At 42.5% G+C, this 18,971-nt stretch overlaps 3 protein-coding genes across 5 annotated transcripts; 2 read left to right on the forward strand and 1 right to left on the reverse strand.

The window, feature by feature from the left end:
• Window positions 1-40: 40 nt before the first annotated feature.
• On the reverse strand, window positions 41-2,650 carry LOC143264681 (uncharacterized). Its single transcript, XM_076532967.1, has one exon. The coding sequence runs from the start codon at window positions 1,435-1,437 to the stop codon at window positions 313-315; it is 1,125 nt and encodes a 374-aa protein (XP_076389082.1). The 5' UTR covers window positions 1,438-2,650; the 3' UTR covers window positions 41-312.
• A 2,085-nt stretch (window positions 2,651-4,735) lies between these two features.
• LOC100876765 (uncharacterized) lies at window positions 4,736-8,106 on the forward strand. The gene is made up of 5 exons (XM_003704281.3): window positions 4,736-6,110; window positions 6,264-6,509; window positions 6,675-7,051; window positions 7,167-7,321; window positions 7,390-8,106. Exons 1-5 carry the CDS (start codon window positions 5,507-5,509, stop codon window positions 7,694-7,696), a joined length of 1,689 nt encoding a protein of 562 aa, XP_003704329.1. The 5' UTR covers window positions 4,736-5,506; the 3' UTR covers window positions 7,697-8,106.
• Window positions 8,107-8,254: 148 nt separating this feature from the next.
• LOC100876654 (uncharacterized) lies at window positions 8,255-17,037 on the forward strand. Of its 3 annotated transcripts, XM_012287425.2 has the most exons (31): window positions 8,258-8,611; window positions 8,687-8,839; window positions 8,905-9,182; window positions 9,262-9,457; window positions 9,547-9,897; window positions 9,953-10,099; window positions 10,162-10,317; window positions 10,380-10,523; window positions 10,580-10,698; window positions 10,770-10,956; window positions 11,032-11,096; window positions 11,163-11,358; window positions 11,426-11,544; window positions 11,613-11,805; window positions 11,873-12,172; window positions 12,238-12,479; window positions 12,534-13,148; window positions 13,233-13,489; window positions 13,546-13,843; window positions 13,911-13,998; window positions 14,067-14,143; window positions 14,208-14,342; window positions 14,409-14,549; window positions 15,094-15,291; window positions 15,362-15,558; window positions 15,626-15,732; window positions 15,794-16,008; window positions 16,088-16,213; window positions 16,280-16,434; window positions 16,615-16,750; window positions 16,822-17,037. In XM_012287425.2, the coding sequence occupies exons 1-31, from the start codon at window positions 8,395-8,397 to the stop codon at window positions 16,894-16,896; spliced, it is 5,883 nt and encodes a 1,960-aa protein (XP_012142815.2). In that variant the 5' UTR covers window positions 8,258-8,394; the 3' UTR covers window positions 16,897-17,037. The 3 variants fall into 3 exon arrangements, 2 of the variants coding, with proteins under 2 accessions (XP_012142815.2, XP_076389058.1); XM_076532943.1 differs by lacking the exons at window positions 8,258-8,611; window positions 8,687-8,839; window positions 8,905-9,182 and having other exon boundaries at window positions 9,319-9,457; window positions 9,551-9,897; XR_013038575.1 differs by lacking the exons at window positions 15,626-15,732; window positions 15,794-16,008; window positions 16,088-16,213; ... (1 more) ...; window positions 16,615-16,750; window positions 16,822-17,037 and having other exon boundaries at window positions 8,255-8,611; window positions 15,116-15,291; window positions 15,362-15,503.
• The last annotated feature ends 1,934 nt before the right edge of the window (window positions 17,038-18,971 follow it).

Genomic DNA, 18,971 nt, shown 5'->3' on the forward strand with positions numbered 1-18,971 from the left:
AAATAATTAACGAACCGGTAAACGAGGAAAAATTAACGGCTATTCTTACACGTATTTTTTATTATGTTCATTAAATGTTATATAAACATGATTCATAATTTCGATACTCCTGAAACTGTGATATTATTCCTTGAATACAGGATCATCGGAGCACAAAAATAATATAAATTAAATGTTTTTGTACGTATATATTTTTAAAACGCGGCTCGTCTGCTAAAGCATCAGTTACTGAGATCGAAGAAACTACCAGACATTTTCCTATCCTCGACGTTAATCGTCGAAACTACGATATCGTCCGATTTGACGCTTGCATCAAGAACAAGATCCCTCGACGACTCGATGCGCAGCCTGATTCGCCAGAAACCTTTCGACCCTTTCCCTGAACTCTCTGCTGGATTCTGGCAAAGGTAGCCTCGGCCCTGAATTTCTCAGACCGTGCAACGCGTTGAAATGTTGCAGACTTTCGGTCAATCTACGGTCGTGATCCAAAATGTCCGGTCTAGGCGCAGGTGGTTTCCTTTTTCCCGTCACTGTTTCGTCTAATTTGTTTCCAACCACGCCGTTCGCGTAACCGCTTTCTGGCAATCGATTCCTCATCCCTCGCAACGCTATCCTCGCGCTGAGGACGGACCAAAATACTTCCAGAAGAGACGCGACCAACACGTTTACCGTCAGTAGAATCTTATCGTGCGACGTATCGCGATGATCCTTTTTCCAAAACGATATCATTCTATCCTTCAGCATTTGCAAAGTTTCGATGGTAGTGTTCTCTTGATTGGTAGACAGAGGTTCGTCTTCGAGGTTGTTAGCGAGCGATTCGCTAAGAGTCTTCGCGTGATCCTCCGAGGAATCGTTTGTAGGTGTTCTCAGAATGTATCCAGATATATTGGACATGTTGTCGATCACGATTCCAGCCGTAGGAGAGTAAAGATCGATCCCCGATAAACGATCATGAATCCCAGTGGCGTTGAAAGCGTCATCGTCGAACGTCATCGACTCGTTCACCGAGGTGTCCGTCCTGAAACGTTCTTCCAGGTGCGAACGGTCCCGAGGTTGATCCAGAATCTTCTCCAACGACCACGTCGTCCCACCGTTTTCCGCCATAGCCGCGATGTCGAGAACCGTCGCGACGAAACAGAGGACCGCTGCTATCAGGGAGAACAGGCTACCGTAAAAGAAAATAGCGATGTTCCGATCGATGTACCATCTTCTCCAGGCAAGTAGACCGGTCACGAACGGTACCAGACACGCGATCGACAGGATCGGACCTTGAAGCGATAAGGCCAGACTGCCCAGCAGAAGGGAGAGCGCACCCAGGCCGAAATGAACGAAGGACAGACCACCCACTGTCGACGCGGAATAACGACGCTCCGAGGGGTATAAAGAAGATAATGGTGGCTTCGTTTTCACCTTTATCACGTACACGTTCTCCATCATTGTTCTTCCCGCGAGTCTTACGTAACTGGCCACGAGAACTAAGCCGCGGAGCCAGCTTAATTATCACCAGGGTAAAAAATATGCGAACCGATAGGAACTGTTATCGCGTCGAGGCATCGTCGATACCATCAACTTTTCCAGCGGTGCACGCGTACTGGAATATTAACCTGGTTCCCTCCACCGGAAATTGCTTTGCACTTCCTGCTGGCCGTCGGAATCAGAGGCACTTGACCATGAACGAAATCCACCGAGTGCCACGAACTTTCGAAGACGAAATTTTTTTCTAGAACAGTCGCAACGCGATTCCTCTCTCGACTCGCGAACGGTAATCGTTGTCGGACGGACCGTAGCAACGTTATTACGGACAAGATTGTCGATGATTTTCAGGCTAACACGAGCGAGCAGTCGAGTTCGCAATTATGCTAACCGTTTCGACTGCGATTGAAATCGTCGTCCCACCGTATCACGTGGATTTCTTCGTGACTCTGTGCACGAACACGCTTGTGCAACTCGTCTCTAACAATGAAACGAAAACTAACGAACAGCCACACGATCCAGCAGGAGATCCAATGAGCGTCAACGCGGAACGGTAAATAGGTTTAACAACCTGACGCTTCGCGGTTGCTACAACTATTATTCTTTTTTTCTTTCTTCTTGCTCGCGAGTGTTACGCAATTGATTACGAGGCGATTCAATTATCCCGCTGGTACGATTGTACCAGCGAGGCTGAACTTTTCTCAGACGATTTTCTTGCGCGAGTCGCTCTGGATTTTCAATCTCTTGGGAAATCAGCGATCCAGTTCCCACCGATGAAATCTATCTTGATCGTCGCTGATCAATCTTCCAATTAATAAAATCCTTCCTCTTCTTGATTATTCTTGAGTCCGTCGATTAATTAACTTTGACAAGATTATTAACCGACACAACACGCGTACCACTGGAATATCTAGAGATCACTGTGGTCGAGCAAGAAACGTTTATTTCGGAAACACTCATTTTTCCGGTTGCAAATACGACGTCGAATGAAAAGATCGATAAACGAGAGTGTTGAACACGTAATCAGCAATGATCGATCGAAGACAGATTCGGTGAGAAAGTTTCTGCTCGTGTCCGACGTATTTCGCGACTGATTTATGAGAACTGGTCGCGAGTCGCGAGAGACACTCCGGTGAAGACTGAACCACGAACGAAGGTAGGCTAGTTCTGGTTGAAATTACTACGAGATCCTGAACAGGCCTCCCACGCGGTCGGTTCGCAGTGAAAGGGATAACAGAGAACGACGACGAATAGACGAACCTTCGCGTTGTTTTATGCCTTCTTCACGCCACTTTCCGTGGCCGCGAAACGATGTCACGCTACACGAGAAAAAAGTGAGAAAATTTACTCTGCTACGTATGTATATCTACCGGAGAACGTATTTAATCCACGATGCTTGACCGTATCAAAATGTGCCTGAACAGTCGTATCGTACGCGCAGCAATTTTCAAAGAGAATACAAGTTGCTCTTTACGCGCGGAATAAGATTCGTGATATTTTTCTCGATATTAAATTAAATAGAGGTCTTGAGAATCGTGCAGAATCCACGCGAAGGATCACGTTAACCTTTATTCTTCGCGATAGAAACACGCGGGCTTGGCAGTCGACCTTTTCTTTGAAGAATACGAAGGTTACTTTACCATCGATTTTCTCACGGAGAAAAACTCTCCAAGCTCTCGGAATCGTTTGTATGTATATTCTAACCTTCGACAAGATGCGTGTCTTCGATACCAAAGAATGCTACGTTTGATGAAGGTTTAGATGATCGATACAAATTTTGTCTATATCATTTTCGACAAGTTCGAAATCGGATACTGGCTCTTCGACACAGAGAAATCAAAGGGCTAATGCGGAATGATTCGATGACTCATTGTCTGGCTCGAACGATCAACGGAAGAAAATGAAGAAAGAACGTAGCGCGTTTCAGCACGTGCCCCGTAAATGGCGACGCACGTGCCAACCCCTATTTTCCGAATTAATCTTTCGGGCTACCCCAATGAACGGTCGTTTCTCGTTTTGAAGATGTACATGGCTGAACAAACATGCGGCAATGCAATTGCAAACGTTCGACGATCAAAGACTGATCGTTTCTTAGGTCGGTGGTAAAGGTTTATCGTATTTATATAACAACTTTATATTCGGAACGAGTTCTACACGTATGCGATTTAAAAATTCATAGAGAAATGCACGTGAAATTTCGTGTCCGATGTAAGAAAAGAGAAAATTAAACTTTCTCGATCTTGTAGCACGAAATTCTTATGTTGTTGATCAATCACTGGAGCAGAAAATTTGCCACACTTTCCTGGAAATCGATTATAATTATTAGCTCATAAAAAATAACATTGTTTATTTAATAGGGGCGACACAAAGTCGAGATAACTTTAATCGATATTGATTTCGATCTTACAGAGAAATACCAGCATTTTCGCGATTATTAGATAGAGCATAGTGAATGTGCTTTCTTATAATTTATTTAAATGAAAAAGAAAGTGAATAATGATTTGTAAAACTAATTATTCACAAAGAAGCTTCTAAAGTTATAGAGCATAGGTCGTTAAAACAATTAGAGCGATAGAAAAATGAAGAATTATGCAGTTACATATTCGGTTTGCCAAGAGTGAAAGATAAAGAGCATATTCGTGATCGAAACGCGTATGTGTTGGAGCAGCTGTTACGGTTGGGGCACGCGTCCCAACGGTCGCAACAGCTGCCCAGAAAATTCTCTACAGTGTCCTCAACTAGAGTTCCTGAACAATACATGAAATCTTCCATACGTTTGCGTTGCACAACTACAATAAACATACTCTCTGTAAAAAATAATAGAAATACGATTGAACCTAATGAGTTTTCCTCTGACCCTTATTACTTTAGATTTGCCACAAATTATCATTACCATTTGCAACTGTAGTTTTTATTTAAAAAAAGTAATCATCAATCGACAAATAAATACGAGACTATTTTCACTGTAGAGTGCAGAGCATATTCGTTTGCTCTGCGCCATTAGTCTTTGCTGCATTTGATATTTGCTGTAAAATAACGAAACGTTAAATTTTGAACGTACAATTAGTTTAAGACTAATACGAAACGGTATTTAAAATTTAAATGTCAGGAAGGAGACGCGTCGAGGGGTAGGCTGCAAAGGTGGTATAAATTCCTTGGCACAATATCGGAGGGTAGTGGTAGCAGAAAACGTTGTAAAGAACGTACTATAGGTAACGGGAGCCCCCGCTCCGTGATGGGACACCAGGCCCGTATTATGTGAAACCTCTGACAACCCCTCAGGTAGTACGTTGCACATACACACGCGTGTGCATTGGAAACGCTCGGAGAAACGCCCTTCGTACATCTGCTCTGAAGGAAACTCATATGGCAGTTTGTCGGAGGCAACCGTAGTACACGGATCGAACGCGTTCAAGCACTGGACTTTGCCCCGAGGAACTTGTGAACTCTCTTCGTTCAAAATTTCGGACCACGATCAAACGATAACTTAGATTATCGTTAAACCGTTGTGGATAAAAGAATTAAGATTTGGGAAACATTTTTTACACTGATTTTCTTAAAGAATTCCTTCTTTAATTCGAATTATGTAATTCGAAGGAAACGAAGATTCTTCGAAAAAGACGAAACTAAAGAAAATGTGTAGAAAACATAGTGTTCCCTCTCAGGAAATCATTTCGATACCCAGAAGAACGGTAACTTTTTCTCTAGAAACTTGGATACCTCGTTCCGACGTGAGCAGCACCCTTCTGATCCTCGTGAATCGAAAGTGAATCGGGAAAAACAGTAGGAACAGTGAATCGGTTTCCAACGGTTCGTGAACTCCCGCTTAAACGATGACCACCAGAAATTCTAAATGCGCGTGACGAACGTCGTGCGCGTCTTAATGAAGAGTCATCCATTTAAGTCCAGTGTTCCACGCGGACTATCAAGATCGCCTCGTGCCAAGAGGAATGTACATCGACTGAAAACTTTGAGGACGTCGATCAAGGTTCAACTCCGTCATCGTCGAAACAGACGCTAAACGATCAAAATCATGGCTCAAATAACGGAACCAACAGCCGTGCACTGTTACACGAATCCGTCGTTTTGTCGACAATCCGAGTACATACCGGAAGACCAAACGGGCGATCTACCGCCACCTCCGCAATTTCAAAGCGGTAGCGACGATTTACCGCCACCGCCTCCGCCATTGCAATTGCAGTACAACGGCGGACAAAGTAATCCGGCGTTTCAAGGGCCGGTAGAAAATAAAATCGAGCGTTACGAGACTAGAGAGAGATATTGCTATTTGGAAGAAAGTAATGAGCCGACTCATCGAAGATACGGAAGCCTACCGATCGAGGAGCATCGAACGACGTACAATCGAGCTTCGAGGTACGACTACATTCAGGATGAGCAAACTGGTCGGATGGAAAGAAGGGGTTCCTCGAGGTACGAGTTTATTCCGCACCAGCAGGTGCAACAACGTTCCACACCGGTGACCAACCAAGACGATGGATCACGGATACAAAGTCGACGAAACAATGCTGGAAGATACGCCATTGTACCGGGTGATCAAAGTTATCAGGACGAGGAAACCGCATGGAACAACGCGAATCACTTATCGCCGACGAGAAAGCACATTAACACACCCCAGGGTAAGTTGAAGGGATCGGTTAACGATACGGTCGGCGAGTTATGTATTTATGTATAAATTCTTATCGTTCGAAGCATAGAGACCCAGTTATTTAATTGTGGAGAGTTTAAATGTAAGTTTATTCGGAATAAATGTAAGCTTGAAATATTACTAGGGCGTTATACACGAGTGCCTTTGCAAGAAGAAGACCCTCCAGCGCTTCCGGAACGAAACGCGCAGGAATTGTCCGTCTCGCCGAAGAATAATTTAGCCACGCAAAAGCTGCACGAGATATTGACCACTCCTAGAAAACCACGATCCAGGTCCGAGGAGAGAACCCTGTCCCCAAGGAGACAACAGTCATTCAATCAAACCGGTACGCCACAAAGAAGAGCGCTAACTCCAGGTGGTTCTCCGACCGGTGCGTATTTTTCTTTGACACGAACACCCTTCGAGCGTAACTGCGTCTTCAAAAAAAATTCTAAGCCGGAGTCATTCGCAAAATGACTTAGACGCTTGTTACCCAAAAGTTTGCCCTGTTATAAAAATTCGTTCGCATTGACGAAGATTGTCTTTGAAAATTTAGGTCGAACCTTCAGTCCGACACGATCCACGCCTCATGGAACTCCTCCGAATCGTGGCTACTCTTCGGGAATTCAAACTTCTACGCCCAATAAAGAATCCTCGGCTAGAAGATGTCTACCATTGTTAGAAAACCCGTCCCGACAACAGGACGTTTGTCCAGCTAGTAATTGCGGTAGATTACGCTACGTTGGCACAGCGCCAGTCGACCTTGTGTCGATGGGTCACGGTGACCCACCGCCTCGTTACGCGTACATGGAGAACGGACCAGAATCTATGCCGATGGTATCCGGTTCGCCGCGATATCAAATGATACCCGCAGGACAAAAAAGAAACGGCTATCAAAGCGTAGAAAGCGCGTTCATCGCCAGAACAGCGGTGGTGAGTAGCAAGTTTTTCTAGCGTTAGATTCTGACGCTTTGCAACAGCGACGCGATGTAATCAAGTAGAATGCGCAAGAGGAAAAGGTGACCTAACTGGTTATTTATCTCCACAGGTTCCTCCACTATCTCCACCTAACAGCGAAGCAAACACAACCTTGGCCAGCGGTTTGGAGAAGCACGACAGAAGAAACGCACCGCTTCTATTGATCCTCGTCGGAATTCTGACTTGCGGTTTGGCTCTCTATCTGTCTTGGACGCAAGGAAGAAGGTATTTGTTTCCCGCAACGCGAACAAACGTTGTTTTCCAACGCTAAACAGCTCGATATTCCATTTCAGATATTATTACGACAGCGCGGCAGGTTGCGGCGCTTGTTGCGCTCTCGCAGGAGCTTGCAGGATACTCAGGAAAACTTGGACAGGACTTGGCCTCGCAGGACTATCGGCATTGAGCTGCGCGGGACTTTTATTGCTCGCCGCCAAGGCCCCCAAAGCTGGTACGCCTCTTCACGATGTCACGGCCGGTGCTTTGTGCGGAGTCTCTTTATTGGGTGCTGTTCTGGCGTTGATAGCGCTTCTCTCACCGAAATGCAATTTAGGTAGACACAGAAGGGTTCACTCTTGGATACCTCGCTTATCGCCTTAATTATCGATATCAGTATTGTTTTTATACAAAATGAGTACTGCTAGAGGAATAACTTCCCACGAAAAGATAAGAGTATCGAGAGAAAAGCGGTTTCTAGATGAGCAAAATCCTAGTCTACTGTTTTATCGAAAGCATAAATTATTATATTGTAATACGACATAATGTAAAAGATTAACCCTTTGTGAACGAAGTACATTAACTTCGCAAGGGGTTAAGAACTTCGATTTCTTAATCGACTCGTCAATTGTATGTAACGTAAAGCCAAATGAATTTATTATATGGACAAAATAAAATGTAATCCTTAAGGAAATGTATTTAGAAATAAGGCATTTGTATTCTTGAAAAGAATTATTTTGTAAGATCTTGTATATTTGACTGTCGCTCGTCGAATAAAAAGATTGATACAACCACCCTTAGAACGAAGCGATTCATTGTCCCTACCGAAATCCTCGTCCGTTTCAGTGACATATCTTTCCAAGATTGTTTGACATGTAACGTCACAACCGGATATATCTGTTATCGCTGATTCACCGGTAGGAAGTCGAGTTCCCTTGGTTCGAGCAACATCTCGCTATTTAGATTTCATACGCGTCGAACGTTTTACTTTGTTATTCATTGTGAGTAAGCTATCACGAGTGCAACGATAAAATGTAATTTCTCTGGCGAACCGATTGCAGTCGATCACCGAACAATAAAGAATGAAAGTATCGGTAGTGTTAATTTTCGCGATACGAGTTTCCATCGTTCCTGCAAGGCTGACTATCTTGAGAGGACGAGAAGAGACAAGGTTATACAGCCACAGCAGTAGGAAATTGGTTTGCGTGTCAGAAGACGATGACGGAGCTTTGATTTGGAACAGTAACTTGAACTGGATGTACAGTCCGTATGAATTTTCAGATAGGGGTGGGAATACGAGTAAGTTTATTCCTTAAAGATTCTAAGCAGTTATCTTTGAAGCATAAGATTCGGATTACACAAACGTTTGCATAGATTTTCGTCGATTGAGAACGTACGCGAAGGGACAGATAGATTGCAACTTGGATTCGCACGGTGACTGCATGTCAGCATGGTACACTGCCGGTTGGAATTTGACGAATTCTAAAGGGACGCCTATGGGACCTGTATTTGATCGTCGATGGGAAGGTTCGCTCGGTTAACCCGATAGCGAGCTCAAATAATCTATCTCAAAACGGCATTTCAATTTTCAGACTTCAGAGAACTGAATAATTTCGGCGGATTGTATGAATATTGTCTTGCGGATCAATTAAAGAAGTCAGGCGCTTTTGTGGTTTCCGTTCGTGGATCCACGGATGCGCATATACTCTTATGCGATACCGAATATGTTGAAATCGATTTATGTTATTGGATTATCATCGGTGGCTGGAACAACGAAAAATCTGTGATACGAAAGTGCGCCAAAGGTGTACCGCGTCCGTCAACGTTTCCTATCGAACCTACCTGCAAAGAAATCAGGGCTTTCTATCTTGTAATTCTTTTACACCTTTTTAAAACGTGTTAATTCTATGTCGCAACCGGGTAAATTCTAATTATTGTTTCTTATATAGCATAAAATACTCTCTCCAACCGAGTGGAGAACGTTCATCCTCGTATGGAGCGAAAACCCACGAAGCATATCGGTCTACGATACTAAAAAGTTGCTAATGACGTACCGGGACGACGAAGAACAACCGCGAAATCAAACTCACGATTACAAATTGTTTCTAAGGAGTTCCAAAACGATGCTCTTCCGATTTCACATATGTGAGTCCTTTGCGAAATTAGCAAGTAGAGGGGCAATCAGTTAGCCGATTAACTTTAAAGAATGATTGCAACGAACAACTCGATTTCAGACAGTTTTCTCCACACAACCGATTTTACGGCAACGTTACTCAGTCCTGAATTCGACCTAATCAACAGAAATCTTTGCGTGCAAATGATAATTGGTCTGTGCAATAAATGTCGGATGGAAGTAGTGTTAATCGATTCGGTCGATCAGGACAGGGAAGAGAGTTTAGACACGATATCAGGATCCACGGTAACCGGTGCTCATGGTTTGGCTATGTGGCAATACCTTCGGATCAACAAAACGATATCGCCTAACATCGGAAGGAAAGGAAGAATCAAATTGATCCCAAGTCTCGAGCAAAGAACTCCGAATCCACTATGGGCCGTAGCGAATGTTCGCATGTGTTCACCAGTAGGTACGTTTTCGTTAAACGATTTCATGAAAAGTCGATTATAAGCCCTTGCTCGTAGATGCTGTACGATACGGGAGCATGGAAACTACGCAGGATTACGCGAACGCCGCGTACTTCTGGCCAAATGTTACTTGTCAAAAGTTACTTTACAACAATCATGCTATTGTAAATTCTGCACTCGATGTCACGTTTGATTCGCAATTTGGTAAGGTTTCTCTTATGTTTTATTACAATGCAACGAGTAGATGTACCAACTTTGTATTGCAGGCGATCTGTACTGTTCTAACGGAATGGTAGGTCCTTACTGTTCCATTAATTGCTATACTCACTTTGGATACCACGAAGACTGCAGAGAAATCGCAATTTGCGAACAAAATGGCTGCACGTGTCCATCAGGTTTCGTGGGAAACAGCTGTTATTCTAGTAAGAATCTCCCGATGTAATCGGACTAAAAAACGAACGTCGTTCATGGATTTTACTTCCAGATTGCGATATTGGCCGGTATGGATACGGTTGTACGCAAACTTGTGGCTGGTGCCAGGGTAACAATTGTGATTTCAAGACAGGATATTGCACAACCGGTTGCAACAACTCTAAAAGATACAATATTCCACCTTTCTGTAAAGCAGGTAAGACATCGACACTAAAATATTTCTGGAAAGAACCGTTGGAATCTTCTTTGCAGGCATAGATGTTCTTCCGCCACCGACCATTGACTTTGTCAACGAAACAGTCGTCCGTGCTATTCTTCCAGTAATGGACGAGTACAAACTTATAACTACCGGTTATCGATTTGTCATCCAGGTATTCATTCACATACTTAACGCGATTATACGTGCGTTGATCATTACAAGAGGGTTGTGCTTTATTATTAGAAAGAGGGAAAGACCAACAGCCGTTATATTGGAATTTATACGAAAATACTTAACAATGCCACGAAAATGACTGCGTACACAGATGATTTAGAATTTGGTACTTCTTATCAAATTTCCTGCATATTGTATATTAACGATCAGATAACAGTACCGGGAAGATGGACAAATTTCACGACTCGTTGCACTTGTGAGCTGTTAATTAAACTAGTCAATAACGAACGTTGATTTAACAGATACGGGAATAACTTGCGACATTTTTCAGCGACAACCAATTTTCTAGTAGACGTAAAAAATACCAGTTTAACGTTGAAGAGAGATCAAGAAGCAGTAAGTGTTAATCGCATTTTTTTTTTTAAATTGAAAACTGAAATAAAAAATGAAACCGTGTCGTAGGTGCCGTATTCTTGCCCAGACGAATGGTACGATCTCCTTTTTCAAAACATTGAGAGCCGAGTTGAAATTTACAGAGGAACCTTATTCAAGTTGCCACATAAATTCGAAAAATTAACACCATACACGGTCTATAAAATGACAATCAATAAAGGAGCGGCGATTTTATTTTCACGAGAGATTCAAACTCTCGAAGGAGGTAATTCTGCGACTCAATTGCGAATCTCTTTCACTTAAACATCTCGTGTATTTTTCTACTTTTGCAGTACCATCTCCAATACGAAACATCAGAATATTACTAGCTCCAAACCAGAATGTGACTCTGCAATGGGATCCTCCGCTATATTTAAACGGAATGATAACGAAATACGAAATTGTACTGCAGGTAATAAGTAAAAATCAGTTAATCAAGCATCAACTTTGGTGAAGTTAACAATGTTTCTTTATGTGAAGCTCGAAAAGTATCTCGGCTGCCAGAATCGACAAACTCAATCTCGAAAAAGCGACACGATTTCGACCTCCACTGCTTTCACCAGCATGACATTCTCCAATTTAAAGCCATACGCGTATTACGTTGCAAAAGTTGCAGCTTGCACTGCCTATTGCGGGCCCAAAAAGGCTACTGAATTTTCCACTCATCAGACTGGTATCTATTCGTCGACAGCAATATGTTGTACAGCTTCCAGAACACTTAAACCTATTTATGCTTTTAGAAACTCCGACTGAAAAGTACACGAATTTGAGAGTCCAAGGTTACACGCTAATGTGGGACCCACCGAAAGATTGCACTACGATTTCTGGGACTATCATTGCTAGAATCGTTGTCAACGGCATCAGTAACGCGGTATCGAACGTCAGCATCACGAAGCAAACCACAAAATATTTTATCGATTTCACTGACTTTCTGTATGGCGTTGAAACGTACGAAGCAAGGGTTTACGCGATCAGAGATTATTATAAGCAGCACAACGAATTACTTTACGAAAAGCTAGTTTTCACTACTCCGCCAAAAGGTTGGGTGAGAAATAATTGAATTATTTAACCATTAAACGAAATAATTGTAATTTGTCCTCTACAGCCCCACCTCCAGTAAATAATCTAGAAATATTCGAGATCGATGTGCTGCGTAGGCTGGTGCAGTTAAGGTGGCAAGAACCGAATCCGCCAATTAACGGGAAGATAGAATATTATACTGTAAATATTTGTGCCCAAGGTTGCGCAACTGTTTTAAAGGTGCAACCAACGGAGTTTTGTAATCTGTGGAGCAAATACATTTGCGCGACTATCGAACGGGCTCATCAAGGATACCAATTAGTCACGGTATGTATTATTTTTGCATCGCGTAAAATTTCGGGAAACTGACACGCGTTTCAGGTTTCAGTGAAGAACGAAAATGTTTCGACGCATAGCGACGCGATGTCCGTACCAATTATTCCTAATGAAAACCAACCAGACGAACCTGACATTATTGCGACCGATATACTCGACAGAGGAGTCGTCAATTTCACCTGGGCCCACCCGTGGAGATCAGGAGGTCGTCTAACGAAATTTGAAATAACCCTTGAAATAATATCATCTCGTCTTCGAATGAAAATTCAACGATCACAAATGACCACGTTGCACGAGTATCTAATCGAAAGTTATCAACCTCGATACAGCCAAGAATTGCACTTACTATCATCGTCCACGTACAAGATTACCGTTCGGGCCGTAACAAACACGGGAAACCGTGGACAGGGGAATGCGGTGGCAGTGCAAACTCCTTCGTGCATGGGTTTCGAAAAGAATCTAACATCGGAAGTACGCGAAAGCGCCTCAACCATCTCACTGCATATTCCTAACATTCTTAATGACACGAGGAACAGTTTAACTACCATAGTTGTAACAGGTTCAAAAGCTTGCAAACATCGTGTAGAATTGAGCTCTTATCTCGGCGAGAAAGTTGGTATCAAACATAATGAAAATGTTCTACGTAGTTTCTGGTTCCCTGTAAGTATGAACAACTATCCAAGTTATAAAATAAATATAGTAGACTCTCGTTACATCGTTACCGAATTCTCTTATTCGCGACAGACCGAAGAATACGCTGGTAAAACGTTCACGATCGATTATAAACTTAACAACGATGCCACGAATTGCCCACTGATGCCTGAAGAATCCTACGCGATAGCGATCATCGTGCAAAGCGAAGAGGAATCGACGGACGATCAGATCCTAGTGCAAACAACATCGATTCGTATCGGCGCGGCGTCGAAGCGACACGAAGCGTGGCTAATTCCAATTACGATAATTGTCGTCGCTGGAACCGTGTTCTTTTACCTGTACCGAAGGTATACCTCTGTTTCATTCACTCGACTCGGAAATAAACTCGTGATTTTCTCTACAGAAGAAGAAATAGATCTTTGAAGAAGATTATTCTGCAAGGAGAAACGTCTCCGACGTGCAACAACGACAATCTCGAAGTGAATTCAATTTCATCGAGCTCCAAACAACCTTTCACCGCGATGTCCACTCCTTCCGATAAAGAACTGTTATCACGAGCGAACACGCCTCACGATGATATCGTGGTATGCGTAAACGATATCGATCTGAACGAAGAACGATCGTCTCAGGTAAAGGTGAAGGATTTCGAAGATTACGTGAAACAGGCGATCCATTCTGGACTACTTGAAGCTCAATACAACGTAAGTGCTTAACTACTTCGATGGCATCGTAAGATATCGCGCTGATTTGTATGTATTGTTTACGAAGACGCTGCCACGAGGACAAACGAAGGCATGGGATTACGGAAAATTACCGGAAAACAAATCGAAGAATCGATACGGAAATCTCATAACGTGTAAGTGATATACAGTTATGTATTCTGAAAAGTCTCTAGAAAGCCTAAAAAATATTTACATTCCATAGACGACGAAAACCGAGTTGTTCTACAGAAACTTCCGGATGATCCTTTCTCGGATTACATCAACGCTAGTTACATCAAGGTAGTAAAATGATTGATTCGTCAAAAAATAATTGAAGGATGTACGATATAAATTTTCGTTAAAGGGTTACAAGAAGGAGAGATGTTACATAGCCACGCAAGGACCAAAGCCGAACACGGTCATCGACTTCTGGAGGATGATTTGGCAAGAAGAAGTTCTCGTAATCTGTATGCTTGCGAACTTAACGGAAGGAGGAAAAGTAAGATACTCCAGATAGAAAGATTAACATCGATCAATGAAAAGTTTCATAATCAAATGTTTTTAGATAAAATGCGAACAATACTGGCCCGACATTGGAAGAAAGAAGAAATACGGTGATATAATTGTCTTCAACGCTAGACACAACGTGTTCGCGGATTACACGTTCCGTACTTTGCACGTGTCGTGTGGAGACGAAGCTCGCAAGGTAGTGCAATCGTTAACGAAACTTAGCCCTTTCGCTGCGGTGAATCGTACGTCGTTAATTGCAAAGAAGACCATTGGAATCGCACGCTGGTATACCAGTTCTTTGGTTCCATAGCGAACTTTTGCTTTCTTGCGCCGAAAATTTGTCGTAGACGCGTCGTAAACTTGGGAATTTCTAAAGATCGACGCTAATTACTTTTTAACGACTTGCGCAACTCCCAATCGAAGACAGAAGAAAACTTCTCGTTCGCGATCGCTGAAATTTTGTTCGGTGAATGGCTGTATTTTCGCTATAAAAAAGGCACGATGGGAAGACAATTCATTCGCTAAATGAAGTAGTTGAGGAAGATTCGTAGGTTTCGCCAGTAAATTAAGCACTTGTGTGCTTTTTATGTCCCCGGCTTAAATACTAAATAGTTCTAACCACGAGGAAACGTAGAATATAAATACGTTTAATCGATCAAACGAAAAATACCGCAGCGAAAGAGCGAAGCTTTTACGACTCTAAGCTTAAACTGTACCGTTAAATGGTGTTTAAAAATCAGATCGAGCATTTGCATTACACAGCATGGCCAGATCATGGCGTGCCGTTGTCCACGCATTCAGTGGCAACGTATATGAAGAAGCTGCTAGCAACACCCTCCGGAAGTGGTCCGATCGTGGTCCATTGCAGCGCAGGTGCAGGAAGAACCGGGACTATAATTTTATGCGACGTTTGTTTGCGAAAAATCGCAGTTGAAGGGGTAAAATATATTTCGCACATATTTTTGGAGTATCCCTAATCGATAAGATGTCTTTCACAAATACTTTCAGGCGATCGATGTATTCGCCGAAATAAAATCGATTAGAAGTCAAAGGGCCAACATGGTAGATAATAATCAGCAGTATCGCTTGGCTCATCTAACGCTGGTCGAGTGTCTATTTGCTATTTCAACGTCTGTTCCGTGCGACGAACATCTACCAACGAAAGTCAACGAGCTTAAGAAGCAATTACACGTTCAACGAGACAAGTAGTTATTTGATTATCCTACGAACGATCGATTTAATTGTTCATTGATATTTCGAAATGATTTACAGTTTAGAAAAGATGACTTGGAAAGAGCAGGCCCTTCGATCGTCGCCCGGTCAAATGAAATTATCGGAACGCAACTTAGCCAAACATCGATTTCCAGAATTAGCTTCAGGTTCGAAATAGTTTTAAGTGCAATTTTTGAACGGGTCTCTGACACTTACGTCACTTTGCAGGGAATTTTAACAGGGTGTTTTTAAAAAGATATCCAGCCACGGACGAGGACAGCGACTATATAGCCGCTATTTACGTGGACAGTGTAAGATTGCAAAATCAGTACCTAGCAACGCAACTTCCGTTGCCTGGAACGTTCAGCGATTTCTGGAGAATGGTAGCCGAGTACAAAGTGGAATTAATCGTGCTATTACAGCCACCAGATCCGAATGATACGGTCGGTATTTTATCGAGTAGCTGAAAATATGTTTTCACGAAAAACCAAACGGTTTCGTCATTTTCTACCGCATTTACAGACCTGTTGTCCAATCATTCCAAGCGGAGAATTTAAACCAGTACCATACATAAACGTTCGATCGAAGGAATTTATCGAATACGAATCGTACACGTCGCAAAAATTGGAACTTGTCGATAATTTAGAGGTAGGTGGCTAAATCTGTTTTGCAAAGCGAGAATACAATTCTTATTTCGACGGGAATTCGTTACAGAAGCCAGTCACGGAACAGCAGATAACGATTTTATGCTCTACGGCATGGCAATGCGGTAGGGATCAAGATCCACCTGCTACGAGGATGTTGGTCAACCTGTGGCAAGCTGCGGAGAAAATTTCGAGAGGAGGCGGACCCACCGCTGTTCTCTGCCAGTAAGGCTTCTTGCAGTTTTAAAAAAATGTCTTCATACAGAACGTTGGAAAAAGGATTAGGGCTCAGCGAGAAAAACGCTAACAGATTTCTTTAATTACTTAATTCAATGATCATCTACGTTAATAAGTTTCTTCAACGCTCTTCGAAATATATTAAAAGGCATTTATTTCTCGAATTAGCGACGGTGTAACCGGCTGTGGACTCTACTTGGCCTTAAGCTTTCTTTTGGAGAGAATGGCAGTGGAAAGGGAATGCGACGTTTGCTTGGCAATTCGCGCGATTAGAAGATCGAGACCCGATTTCGTAAAATCTGTGGTAAATTTCAATCACGCACGTTATCTCTTTGAAATATCTCACGAGACTAACGCTCATCATTTTAATTTCAGAAACACATGGAATATCTGTACGACGCAGCGATAACGTACCTAGGGTACTTCGAAACCTACGCGAACTTCTCGTGAAGAAATCTCGATCGTTAATCTAGCTTGGACGACACAATTTGTTACATAAATTGATTCGATTAATTTCAACGAGCTTCCAATCAAGACTGTCTTTTCTAAACTCTTCTATCGTTTCAATTATAAATTACAATCGTTACGTAATCATTTTAACGCCGAGACCACTTACTCCCCGATTTTCATCGTTTTCCGTCGCTTTCGTGCACCCAAGGTAAACGACTTTCGTTCCCACGAACCTTATCCCGATACATCGTAACCGTGTGCAGTAACGACCTCGTCATTCTGTCTGCATCGCCAACTGCATACGTATAGTGTCTCTCAATAGTATCTTTAGGATATTGTAACCTATAGTCGACTAAACGATCGATGTATCTCAAAAAATATCCACGTGAATTAGCTCATAAGATCGCGTGATTTAACGTGGTTGAATTATTTTCTTTCGGGGAGTATAAGAGATAAGACCTGTACTGTCAATCGATAGACTAATCACGATTTTAAAAACCAGACTATAACAAAACGATTTCTCATCTAAAGGAGAAAAAGAATGATTATTAGCTGACTGTTTTTCACATGATCAAAATTTATGTTGAAATAAAGATACCTGAAATTGTTTAAATTAAAGCGAATTTTAGAACAATAAAAACACCTAAATGACCTATATATTGAAAAATACATATCGCACATATATGCACGAAACGATACATTGATGAATTTTAAATCCTCGGTAAAACAAAACGCAAACGTTGAATAATGCACAATTAATAATAAAGGTACTTACGAAAAAATAGAAATTCGTTTCAAACTGATTTCGAACCGTGTGCAAACGTGGACGAGCAACCAGTGACGTCATCATTGCGCTTTCGCGCCAAATTCCATCGACTCAAACGGGTCTATATCCAACAATGTCACGGCCGTCGTCGATAATGAAACTCTAAAACAAACAACAAAACGAATGCACTTCAACTACTTTTCAACTTCAAAAACACCTCTTCCGCGTAATTTCAACAAAAATATTGTTTGTAACCGTTGACTTTGATTTCGACACGTCAACTAGAAGAACTGTCAAAGTCTACTCACCTTTATCGCGATATACGTTGAATCGGTGCTGCGACACGGTTAAATGATCGATTCTCGTTGTACGCAGAAGTGTCGGTTAATTGATACGATGGATAGTTAATAAAATCCGAAAAAGTATTCTCGGAAAAAAAGAGAAAATGAGAGGAAGGTTTTGCAGCCGTGGTTCCCTTCCTCCAGCCGTGAGCTTACTCTCATGGCCGACAGAGGTGGCGAGAGTAGCGCCGATAACTGGTAATCGCGAAAGGTATACACAGTCGACCTCCTGTAAAAGTTTCATCTCCGCGGATATCTTCACGTGCTTTTTCGTGTATCGTGGACCCAGTGGAAAGTATCAAAAAGGTGTGCAAGGTGTGGCTGACAAGCACTGCATTGTTCGTTGTTCTGTCGTACAAGCAACGTGAAAACAGACGCAAGAACGTACCACTCTGACGAGCAGCAGGTAAGAATTTTCCTGACATTTTTCGCCGCTACTCGTAAAAAATACTCGTACGCGTGTTCTTGCGTCCGCAATCGTATCATTTTCTCCGCGTCACGATCCGAGTTTCGCGATCGAGATCGTTTGTTTTGTTTGAAAAGCGCCAGAAATGCGGGACACGCGTGTCATGTTTCGATTCAAGGCCAGGGAAGACATATTGGCACGTGAACAGGACCCGTGAAAAAAACGGGCCGCCCTGAATCGTGAATAATGGTGATTATTGCTGCGAATTTATTTGTTTGTTCGTATAGGTTCTATCGGCTGTCCCGATTGTCGAGTACATTTACCCGACGAGTTTACGTTTGCGCGTGCTGCGTCACACAAACCCGCTTGTTGTTCTTTTTATGTTATATAAGGAATACACTTCGCACGAATGTGCTGCCGCCATCTTGCTGACGTAATAGAGCCGCGAAATTTAACTACCCGTCGAACGTCGGTTCTCCCGCGTTACGATCGAATTGACTTAGCTTTTTGAATCGTTTGAACTTTGAATGAACGTCTCTTATTGTGTTATGTTCGCATACGT

Source organism: Megachile rotundata, chromosome 6 (assembly GCF_050947335.1).
Source record: "Megachile rotundata isolate GNS110a chromosome 6, iyMegRotu1, whole genome shotgun sequence".
Classification (NCBI taxonomy): domain Eukaryota; kingdom Metazoa; phylum Arthropoda; class Insecta; order Hymenoptera; family Megachilidae; genus Megachile; species Megachile rotundata.

Coding starts and splice junctions, on each gene's coding strand:
- LOC143264681 (XM_076532967.1), bottom strand. CDS start 1,437: ATGATGGAGAACGTGTACGTGATAAAGGTGAAAACGAAGCCACCATTA.
- LOC100876765 (XM_003704281.3), top strand. CDS start 5,507: ATGGCTCAAATAACGGAACCAACAGCCGTGCACTGTTACACGAATCCG. Junction 6,510..6,674: donor TCCAGGTGGTTCTCCGACCG/GTGCGTATTTTT, acceptor TTGAAAATTTAG/GTCGAACCTTCAGTCCGACA. Junction 7,052..7,166: donor TCATCGCCAGAACAGCGGTG/GTGAGTAGCAAG, acceptor TTATCTCCACAG/GTTCCTCCACTATCTCCACC.
- LOC100876654 (XM_012287425.2), top strand. CDS start 8,395: ATGAAAGTATCGGTAGTGTTAATTTTCGCGATACGAGTTTCCATCGTT. Junction 10,699..10,769: donor GTTATCGATTTGTCATCCAG/GTATTCATTCAC, acceptor CTTTATTATTAG/AAAGAGGGAAAGACCAACAG. Junction 14,343..14,408: donor ACTTAACGGAAGGAGGAAAA/GTAAGATACTCC, acceptor AAATGTTTTTAG/ATAAAATGCGAACAATACTG.